Source organism: Heptranchias perlo, chromosome 1 (genome assembly GCF_035084215.1).
Source record: "Heptranchias perlo isolate sHepPer1 chromosome 1, sHepPer1.hap1, whole genome shotgun sequence".
In the NCBI taxonomy this organism is placed as follows: domain Eukaryota; kingdom Metazoa; phylum Chordata; class Chondrichthyes; order Hexanchiformes; family Hexanchidae; genus Heptranchias; species Heptranchias perlo.
The window spans coordinates 84,472,580-84,483,668 of NC_090325.1; the positions used below are offsets into that span (position 1 = coordinate 84,472,580).

Sequence of the window (11,089 nt, forward strand, 5' to 3'; positions counted from 1 at the left end):
GCGCGGATGCCCTCTGGGTTTTGGTGCCCGTGAGGGCCCCTCCAAAGACTGCTCCACCTGCACCTGTGCAGGGGCAGTCTCGGCCACCTGGAGAGGGGGAAGCATTATGGGTACTGGTTGAGAGGGGGGCAACGGGTGAGACGTGGGAGCGCTTTGAGTGGAGTCCCTTTCGCCATCATCTCTCTCCTGGGCCAGGCCTACATCACTCCTTCCACCCTGCTGGACGACAGTTTGGAGACTTGTGTGAAGCCTTGGAAGGCTGGTTATAATGTATCTGTCAGCCTGTTTAAGGCGGCAGAATGTTGCTTACCCTGAATCCGAACGGCCATTGTCAGGGCCTGAATGGACTCATTGTTGAGCCGTGCTTGAAGCTCGATGGAGGCTAGCCTTCCATCCATCACAGACATTCCCGCACTTACCCGCGACATTATTTCAGAGATGCCTTCACGTCCCTGTGACAGTATTCCACTCATGCAGGAGTTGGACTCCTCCATCCTCTGCGCAATTGTGGAGAGTGCAGGTGGCAACTGTTCCAGTGGCTTGGCAATGTGCTGCTGCCCCTCGATGACTCTCCTTTTCATGGCTGGTCCACAGGGTTCAACATCTGGGTCCAGCTGAGTAGAGTCTGGAGAAGAGTGCTCCTACCGACGCAGACTCTCCACCGATGCCCTTGCCACCAGGGTCTGCTCATGCTCACGTGCGTGGTGACTCACCATGTGCAACCCCAACTAACTGAGGACAGGGAGCCACCGAGGTGTGTGTATCTGCACTGGTGGATGGCTGGCTCAGATGTGACGATTCCCACTCAGAGGCCGGCAGGTCCTCTGAGGAATCGCCCTCCGCAGTCACGGCGGTCGCAGATGGCCCTGCAGGAGAACAGAAAGCATATTAAGCATGTGGACAGATGTTGAGGTGCTGCAGATGCCAAGTGATGTTAAGATCATTCACTATCATGAGTGCTGAGTGTTAGATTTCTGTCACCAGCCGCTTGTGCACTCCCGCCACAGACAGGCACTCCAGCGTAAGGCTTAATTCCAGTGCCTGCTGCTCTGCGTCGGTAAGGACCACCTGGTGTGGCGGGCCCCCTCTGGTCCTTGCCCTCTCCCGGGCAATCTGGCATCTCTTCTCCTATCAAGGCAAAACACAGGGAGGTGTGATTGAGTGATGGTTGCATAGTGACCCGCTGCATGCATTGGTGTGGGTGGGGGTAAGCGTGAGGGAGATGCAGGGGAGGGTGCGCGAGAGACATAGCCATGAGATTGTATGAGGATTGGGTTGCGTTGTCGTGTTCGAATGGGAACTGGGGCGGTGAGTAAGTGCAGGCAAGGTGAGGATGATGGTTGAGTGGATGTGAGGAGTGATGCGAGAGCATTGTGGTGGCAGTGCAGAAGGAGTTGTGTGGTGGTGGAGGTGATGTGGAAGACGGAGTGTGGGAGAATGCGTAAGTATATTCACTGTGGCTGACCTGGTTAGGTCATTAAAGCGCTTCCTGCACTGGACCCAGGTTCGGGAGATGTTACTGCTGCTGGTGACCTCTGCCACCTCAAGCCAGGCCTTCTTGGTGGCAGAGGCAGGCCACTTCCTCCCGTCCGCTGGGAAAAACATTTCCCTCCTCCTGACCCCATCGAGCAGCACCTGGAGTGAGGAGTCAGAGAACCTTGGAGCAGCCTTGCCCCTGGGCTGCTCCATGCTGCCAATTTGGTTCTTTGCTGCAGGAGGAGCATTGGAGGACTGCCCCTTTAAATAGGGCTCCTCCTGCTGACAGCCTGTGATGCGGGTGCGCAGTGCGCCCACTGCGCAGGTCTGCAACGGGAAACCCGGAAGCGTGCGTAAGTACATTCAATTAGGCTGCGATCGCGTGCAAAGCACACTGATTTCACTGGGCGCCCAGTCGATCCCCCACTGCCAACCCGCCTCCCTCCTAATATCGGGGCCTATGGAGCAGGGAGTTCTTCCTGTGCAATAGCCAACATTCCTTGCTCAACCAATTCCAAAATACAGATTAACTGGTCGTTCATTTCACTGCAATTTGTGGAAACTTGGTGTGTAAAAAATGGCTGTCACAGTTGGCTACATAATACTGACAGCACTTCACGTTATTAATTGTATGTGAAATGCTTTGGGACAGTTGAGAGACATGATTTTTAATTACATGCACTTGAAGGGAGAAAGTAACTTTAGGTAATGGGCTGGAATTTGCTGAAAAATATAACGGCATGTGTATTAATGTGCTTCGCGAAAACGGCATCTCGCTCTTAAACTCCCTGTGAGTTTCATGAAGTTGTTGCATTCGCACATTAATTGCCCATTAAACTTGCCACAGAAAGTTAAGTCCAATAATTAATAGCGCAAGTACCCTTTTAATGATATGGTAATTGTTAATGACTGCTAATCAACCTCTCTGGCCCAGAAAGTGAACAATTTAAACTGTGGAGTCTCATTCCTCCAGGCAGTGAATTGTTGTTGGAGATGTTAAAAATGTCAAAATTTAAATTTTTAAGTTTTTTTCCTTACTTTTCTTTTGTCTCTTTTCTCTCAATCCAATCTTTCTTTCTCTACCTGATTGGACACTGAATTCAACCCCTCTAATTCACCCGCCTTCTCAGTCCTTCCTCTATTTATTTCTCAATCCTTACATCTCATTGGTTAATAAGATACAATGTTGGTCCTGTCGTTCACCAAGGGAGTCCCAGATGCCCAGTTGCTCTCGCTGCGCCCTTATCAGCTCGTCCTTGGGAGATAGGAGAGCAAATATGTGGGCAAATTTCTGAGAAGCGGAAGAAGCAATAGGGCAGTAATAGTAAGGGATTTCAACGACCCTAATATTAACTGGAAGACAAACAGTGTGAAGGGTACAGAGGGCATAAAATTCTTAAATTGCATTCAGGAGAACTTTTTTTAAGCCAGTACGTAGCAAGCCCAATAAGAGAGGGGGCAGTTCTGGATTTAGTTTTAGGAAATAAAGCTGGGCAGATGGAAGGAGTATCAATGGGAAAGCATTTTGGTGGTAGTGATCATAATTCAGTTAGATTTAGCATAATTATGGAAAAGGACAAAGATGGAACAGGAGTTAAAGTTCTCAACTGAGGAAAGGCCAATTTTACTAAGCTGAGAAGTGATTTAGCAAAAATGGACTGGAAACAACTACTTGAAGGTAAATCAGTGTCAAGGGGGAGATTCAAGGGGTTCAGAGTAAACATGTTCCCACAAAAGAAAAAAGGATGGGACTGCCAAATCTAGAGCCCTCTGGATGTCAAGGAGCCTACAGGGTAAGATAAGGCAGAAAAGGAAAGCTTATGTCAGACACTGAAAGCTCAATACTACAGAAAGCCTAGAGCAGTATAGAAAGTGCAGATGTGAAATTAAAAAGGAAATTAGGAAAGCAAAGAGAGGGCATGAAAAAATATTGGCAAGTAAAATCAAGGAAAACCCAAACACGTTTTATAAATACATTAAGAGCAAGAGGATAACTAAGGAAAGAGTAGGACCTATTAGAGACCAAAAAGGTAATCAATGTGTGGAGGCGGAAAATGTGGGTATGGTTCTTAATGAATATTTTGCGTCTGTCTTCACAAAAGAGAGGGATGTGCAGACATTGTAGTTAAGGAGGAGTGTGAAATATTGGAAGGGGTAAACATAGTGAGAGAGGAAGTATTAAAGGGATTAGCATCTTTGAAAGTAGATAAATCACCAGGCCCAGATGAAATTTATCCCAGGCTGTTAAAAGAAGCAAGGGAGGAAATGACGGAGGCTCTGACCATAATTTTCCAATCCTCCCTGGATACAGGCGTGGTGCCGGAGGATTGGAGGACTGCCAACGTTGTATCGCTGTTTAAAAAGGGAACGAGGGTTAGACTGAGTAATTACAGGCCAGTCAGTTTAACCTCAGTGGTGGGCAAATTATTGGAATCAATTCTGAGGGACAGGATAAGCCATCACTTAGGAAGGCGCAGATTAATCAAGGACAGTCAGCGTGGATTTGTTAAGGGAAGGTCATGTCTGACTAACTTAACTGAATTTTTTCAGGAGGTAACAAGGAGGGTCGATGAGGGTAGTCCGTTTGATGTAGTCTACATGGATTTTAGCAAGTCATTTGACATGATCCCACATGGCAGACTGCTCAAAAATGTACAAGCCCATGGGATCTAAGGGAAAGTGGCAAGTTGGATCCAAAATTGGCTCAGTGGTGGGAAGCAAAGGGTAAAGATTGACGGGTGTTTTTAGAAGGCTGTTTCCAGTGGGGTTCCGCAGGGCTCAGTACTAGGTCCTTTTCTTTTTGTGGTATATATTAATAATTTGGACTTGAATGCAGGGGGCATAATTAAGACGTTTGCAGATGATACAAAAATTGGCCGTGTGGTTGATAGTGAGGAGGAAAGATGTAGACTGCAGGAAGATATCAATGGACTGGTCAGATGGGCAGAAAAGTGGCAAATGGAATTCAATTAGAAGTGTGAGGTAATACATTTGGGGAGGGCAAACAAGGCAAGGAAATACACAATAAATGGGAGGATATTGAGAGATGTAGAGGAAGTGAGAGACCTTGGAGTGCCTGGCCACAGATTCCTGAAAGTAGCAGGACAGGTAGATAAGGTGGTTAAGAAGGCATACGGGATACTTTCCTTTATTAGCCAAGGCACAGAATATAAGAGCAGGGAGGTTATGCTAGAACTGTATAAAACACTAGTCAGGCCACAGTTTGAGTACTGTTTACAGTTCTGGTCACTACATTACAGGAAGGATGTAATTGAAATAGAGAAGGTACAGAGGAGATTTTCGAGGATGGTACCAGGACTGGAGAATTTTAGCAATGAGGAAAGATTGGATAGGCAGGGGTTGTTTACTTTGGAAGAGAGGAGGCTGAGGGATGATTTAATTGAGGTGTACAAAATTATGAAGAGCCTAGATAGAGTGGATAGGAAGGACCTATTTCCCTTAGCAGAGAGATCATTAACCAGGGGGCAGAGATTTAAAGTGATTGGTAGAAGGATTAGGGGGGAGCTGAGGAAAACATTTTTCACCCAGAGTGTGGTGGGGATCTGGAACTCACTGCCTGAAAGGGTGGTAGAGGCAGAAACTCTCATCACATTTAAAAAGTACTTTGATATGCACTTGAAGTGCCATAACCTACAAAGCTACGGACCAAGTGCTAGAAAATGGGATTAGGCTGGGTGGCTCATTTTCGGCCGGCACGGACACGATGGGCCAAACGGCCTCCTTCTGTGCCATAAATTTTCTATGATTCATTACCAGCAACTTACAGGGCAAAAAACGTTTGAGCTGAAGGGTGTAGGAAGAAGTCTAACTATACGGGCATGCCCTGCTGCAGCAAATTCCGGCCCATTGCAGCTCATAGCCTTGTCTAGGGAGGTGGTGGAGATTTTGGTTTAGGTAGCACTTAATGAATTAGGAGACTCAGTCTGTCTTAATCAGCAGTTTTTCAAGCTGCATTGAAATTTATCTTGTTTTCAGTGACAACAGACATAACCACTAAATGTATTTTTTGATTTCTATAAGTTATGCATTGACAAAAAGACCAGTTTGTGATATAGGAACAGGAGTAGGTCATTTAGCCCCTCGAGCCTGTTCTGCCATTCAATGAGATCATGGTCGATCTGTATCCTAACTCCATTTACCTGCCGTGGCTCCACATCCTTTAATACCCTTGGCTAGCAAAAATCTATCAATCTCAGATTTAAAATTATTAATTGAGCTCGCATCTACTGCTTTTTTGGGAGAGAGTTCCACACTTCTACCATCCTTTGTGTGAAGAAGTGTTTCCGAACTTCTCTCCTGAATGGCCTGGCTCTGATTTTAAAGTTATAACTGAATATCAGCCTATTTAATCATTCAATCTGTAACTTAATCTAAATGAGAAGACTTGATGATGATTGTATCTATTCCAGAGAAGCTCCATCTGCAACAGATTTAAAGAAAGCCTTTTTACATTTGGTCAAATTTTAATCATAACAGTACTCCCCTTCTGTTCTCAACAATAGTGCATCCAAACATACGTTGTAGTTATAGCTGAGTTTCATCCACTTTGATAATATAAACATGTCTGTTATAAATACATGGGGTAGATAATGACTTTGTGCGATAGTGTAAGATGGTTGATAGCAAACCGGCAGCCCGTTTTACATCTCTCCCGATTTTTATTTCCATTGACTTCAATTTGCTATCACCCATCTTACACTATCGCACAAAGTCAAAATCTACCCCATACCTTTTTTTTTTAAAAAGTTAAATTTCAGCAAGTTATTTTTATCCCTCTCACCAAGTTTCACCCCTCCTGTAGGCATTAATTCTTTCTGGGGTACAGTTCTATAGCCCTCCAGTACCTCATCTGAATTATCTTTACCTGCCATGGTTCACGTATGAATATTCAGTGGAAGGGGAGGGCCATCACAACCAAGCTTGATTCTGTCTTTACCAGATATTTCCAGCAGGGGTCACTAGATAGTGAGAAGCTAAAATCCTGAACAATTTTCAGCTCTGTAAATCAGAGCACTACAGACCAATTGTGGCACCCATACCACTGTATAACTGATATTAGCTAACTCAAACCTTTCTGGTCTGCATGGTTCAGCTGTTCACTAGATAAGCTCAGTGAGTTACATACACAGTTTATTCAAAACATCTTAAACTTGCAAGTAATCTTCAGTCCCTCTTTTTCCTACTGAGAATCAGCCATTTGTCACCCTTCAGGGCAGTCGGCTCACCACCACCTTCTCAAGGGCAATTAGGGATGGGCAATAAATGCTGGCCTCACCAGCGACGCCCACATCCCATGAACGAATAAAAAAGTCATGTGATTCAATTAGCCACATTGTTTTTCTAAACAAAGTTACAAATTTTATCTTGCTTCCTCTTAACTTCAAAATGCATCAGTGCTCAAAACCTCAGGAGGTAAAGTCAGGCAGAAATTGCTTGGAAAATAACGGAGAGCTCAACAGCGTCACACACGTGCAGTGAAACACGGAAATCCAGAATTTGCTCCTACTGGTTTGCCGACAATACGATAGCTTCAAATTAAAAGGAGATCGTCGGCTGCAATCAGTAAAATCATTGAAAAAGCATCAACTTGCTCAACTGCCCAGCTGGAAAGTAACTAATATCACCACAAAACAGGTCCACTTAAAAATACCAGATCTAAACTAAATTTTAATAGCACGGTAAGATTTAATGACTGCCAAACAACTAAAAATTAACTTCTAAAGATGTGGAGTTTCATTACTCCTTATTTTAATAGATTTTGTTCATTAAAAAATTGTAAATACTTTTGAAACTTTTCCCTTCTGTCTCTTTCATTTAATTTGACTGTTTCTTACCCTCTCTTTCTTTCGCTGTCTAGCTTCCTAGCTTCACTGGAGTTAACGCTGGGCTCTTCTCCGCTTCCTATTAGAGGAAGTGCACCCAGTAAAGACTGGGTTCTAAGTTAGTGGGTTCGTATAAATCTATGGAGTGGCTATGGAACTGTTGGTTCACCGCTCCGAGCAATGTCTGAGCCAATGTCATTGGGCCACGGAGTAAAGTTACACTTTATGAAAAACAACAAATTGCTCCCAGCCTACCAATTCTAAATACATAATTTGTACTTTTTCCTTAAAATAGAAACTTCCTGTTAGTATATTCTCCCTTCACATTTTATTCTACCACACACAAATATGATCTTTTCACAGTGGGACACAATTTGCAGGCATTATTCTCTTTCTATTTTTGCACTTACCGGCGGGAACGGTGCGTGGGAGAGGTTAAAATTGGCAGAGTCCACCTATCGGCGAGGCCGCACGCTTCCCACCCGCCGGCATCTTATCTTTGCCAACTATGAAGTCAGCCTAGGCCGCAGCTGCAAGCAAGCAGGGGCCTAATTTAAATTTAAAATCTAAAAGTCTAATTTAAATCCTAATCAAGTTAGGGCCTAATGTAAATCTAAAAGACGCGGCCCGATGATAAAATCACGTTGCGTGTGGATGACAACAAAGACTTGATGAGAGGCCGTCGCAGAGTCAAAGCTGCCAGAGAAACCTGGCAGGATACGGAGGGTGGCCAGAAGAGGCCATAGTAAGTAATATTTTTTATTCTTCAGGAGGATGCCTTGAGGGCTAGGAGGAGCGGGAGACCCAGCCCTCTCTACCTCAACATCTTTTTAGAGCCCTCCGTCCCAAGCACTTACTTTCGGCCGGGGACCGTTTCCTGGAGTCTCCAGTAGCCGCCATCTCCAGTCCCAATTCCCGCTCCTGCCCTGACATCATTCCGGCTGGCTTCCGGACGGAGACGGATTTCAGATATTAAAATGAGGCCCAGCCGTTAAAATCGGCCGGACCTCGCGAGCTTTCATACTTGTGTTTTATCTTCTACAAGAAACTGTTACTGAGAGACAGGGCTGACTAACAAGTGCTGGGCCGATAAAAATTCAACCTACTGACTGTTGTGTCACTGCCACGTGGCCATTGTCTTCTGAAGCTCAAGGATTCTTCCTATGAAAATTTATTTTGGTGCTCTCAATAAAAAATAAAATTTGGACAACATAGAGCGGATGATTAAAGATTCTTTTGATATCAGATTAGATATCTTTTTAGATTTCTTACTCCTGCTTGATTGTCCCCAGTTGACGACGTGTTGTATTTAATTCAGCCTCCAGTTCTAGCATTTCCTGTTCATGGACTGTTGCCAGCTCCCTCAGTTGTCGACCCTTTTCAGCAGATTCCTAGAAGAGAATATACCACAATCAACATCATAAATATTAGTTTATGTATACATACTTGCACAAGCACCGTTTGAGATTTATGAACAATCACAAAGGAAAACACCTATTTAAAAGACTTGTGAAATAAAGATGCTAAAAAAATGAAGTATGATAGGTAGATATCCATCCTAATGGATATTTACAGCTTGTAAATTTTACATTAGTGTTAAAATCTGATCATTTGCACTAATTTTACACATACTGCAGCAAAACAGTGGCTGGTTGTTGGGGGGGGGGGCGGCGTAGTTTTGTTGTAGACTCTCCTTCAGAACTGCCTCCAGGGGTTCCCTTTTTAGGGTGCGCATTTATCAGTTTTAAAAACATTGCTTTTTCTTATTGTGTCCAAGGCAGGATCCTAATCTGGACCCACGGGTAGGCCCCACAACCACCAATCGGCAGCTTGGTACTGCTGTCAATTATACACTGGGTCTCTCTGAGAACCAGGGACGCAGGCACTCCCAGCATTGAGACTCCCCACCCCAAGCCCCAGCCCCATCTTCTCTTACAATGCTGGCCTTGTAAGGAGTAACAGAAGTTCTTCCGCACCCCCCAACATAAGGCCAGAACCCAATACGTTCAGGTCCTGCCGTAATTTCTGGCCCTCCTAATGCACTCCCACTGGAGTTAAGCAGGAGTGCACTGGTAGGGCTGTAGATATATAGAGGGGTCAGTGAGGAAGCAATGTGTTCCATATTGGTTTTCCCATCTATCTACATTTGAGTGAACCAAATGATTCTTTGAGCCAATCAGAAAAACGCAACATATGTTTTGTGCTAGGGATACATTTGAAATGTGACACGTGCCATACATAAAAATTTAAATTTTACAGATAGACAATGCTGGAGTAATTTTTTGACTTTGTGTTCTTGGTAGGGAGCCTTGCCTGCCAGCAGCATATATTAGCAATTTGGATGCGTGCTACACCTCATTTTCCGACAATCAAATGGTTGAGAAATCATGCACAGGATAGATCAGAATTTCCCACAGGCACTCCCATTGAGCAAGGCTCCAAAGAGAGTAACAAAGTCAAAAAATTACATATAATTAATGTTTTTGTTACCGTATTTCAAGATTTACGTGTTCAGTTAAAAGTTCGAATTGATGTGCCAGTTTAAAGGTTGTGATTGTTCATTGTGCAGAGTGTTATTCTCCTTTTTTTTTGCGGACTGGTGAAAATTAAGTGCCAGGACACATGATCAGGAGTGATTTTTAAATGCAAGAACAGGAGTCATTCAGGTTATATATTTACATACCTGCATAAGAGTAAGGCTGGTGTCTGAGGTCACCCCTGAGGTAATGACTGTAAAGCTGGAACCAAGCCATGGCAGGAAGCGGGATTTGATAGTATCAACACCAGAATAAACACCACCTTTTAAAAAAAAATTGAGAAAAGGTTATGGCAACTGTTTGATTAAGAACCTATTTAATATTAGCCTTTGATGCATTTGATAGAATTATTGTGTTTACTGACTGATTTGGAGCATCTTCCTTCGCCTATTTAAAAAAAAACAGTAGAGAATTGAGGTTCTTTTTTCTCTAACGACAGCTCCTACTCTGGAAACAGAGCAACCCATTCAAATCAATGGCAGATAATGGACATGGCCTATAGGGTTTCTCTTGGCTGATATCACTGGGGCAAATCTGCTTCGCTTCCTCATGAATGCAAATTAACATACAAAAAGGGTGATAAAAGACCATGAAACCCATCAAGACTCACCTTGTCCATTGGAAAGTGCAACCTTGTGCACCACTCTCCTGAATCACTAGTATTGTTGATTCTTGGAAAAGGCAAAAAAGAGGAAAAACCTGTGGCCAATTTCAGGAAAACCTCTGGAAAGTTCCTCCTCGACTCCCTAAGACAATAAAGCAAGTTCCAGGACACCATGGTTACCAATGACACATCACTACACGTACTCAATTTTAACCTCTCCACCAATCCTCTACAGTGCTCCAAAGTCCCTAAGAACACAAGACTCTACAGGACCAGAAACGACCATTTCCATCCATTGGACCAGTCTGAAAGGTCACAACCTGTCATTGTCTTGAAATGGAGAGTACCCACCACTTACACTGCCTCCCTGGGGAAGCTACGCCACACATTCACCACCTGTGAAAAAAGATCTTGGCCCTGAAATTCCACAGGGACTGAAAACGGCCATTTAAGCCATTTCCCTGGGAGTTCTGGTGACAGAGCAGTAGAACCACCATGGAATTTCAGGGTCCTTGGCCTAGAAATTCACAGGCACCACGCCCGTCTTTTGATTGCTAAATGGGCTTCTAAGCCTCCATTGTGGCAAGCAGGAAACACAAGCTTATTACGAATCAGAAATGCACCGCCCG

The 11,089-nt window shown here is 44.2% G+C and overlaps 1 protein-coding gene across 5 annotated transcripts in view; it reads right to left on the minus strand.

The window, feature by feature from the left end:
* Nucleotides 1-11,089, minus strand: part of spata18 (spermatogenesis associated 18) — an 80,255-nt gene that overhangs the window by 42,102 nt on the left and 27,064 nt on the right. For 4 of the 5 annotated variants that reach the window (XM_067987649.1, XM_067987637.1, XM_067987627.1 and 1 more), the window contains exons 3-4: nt 10,003-10,118; nt 8,592-8,710 (exon numbers count right to left, since the gene is read on the minus strand). In XM_067987649.1, the coding sequence (XP_067843750.1) occupies nt 8,592-8,710; nt 10,003-10,118 (235 nt within the window). Of the gene's footprint in view, nt 1-8,591; nt 8,711-10,002; nt 10,119-10,466; nt 10,546-11,089 lie in introns of those variants that run through there. The other variant, XM_067987658.1, reaches the window with a different exon arrangement.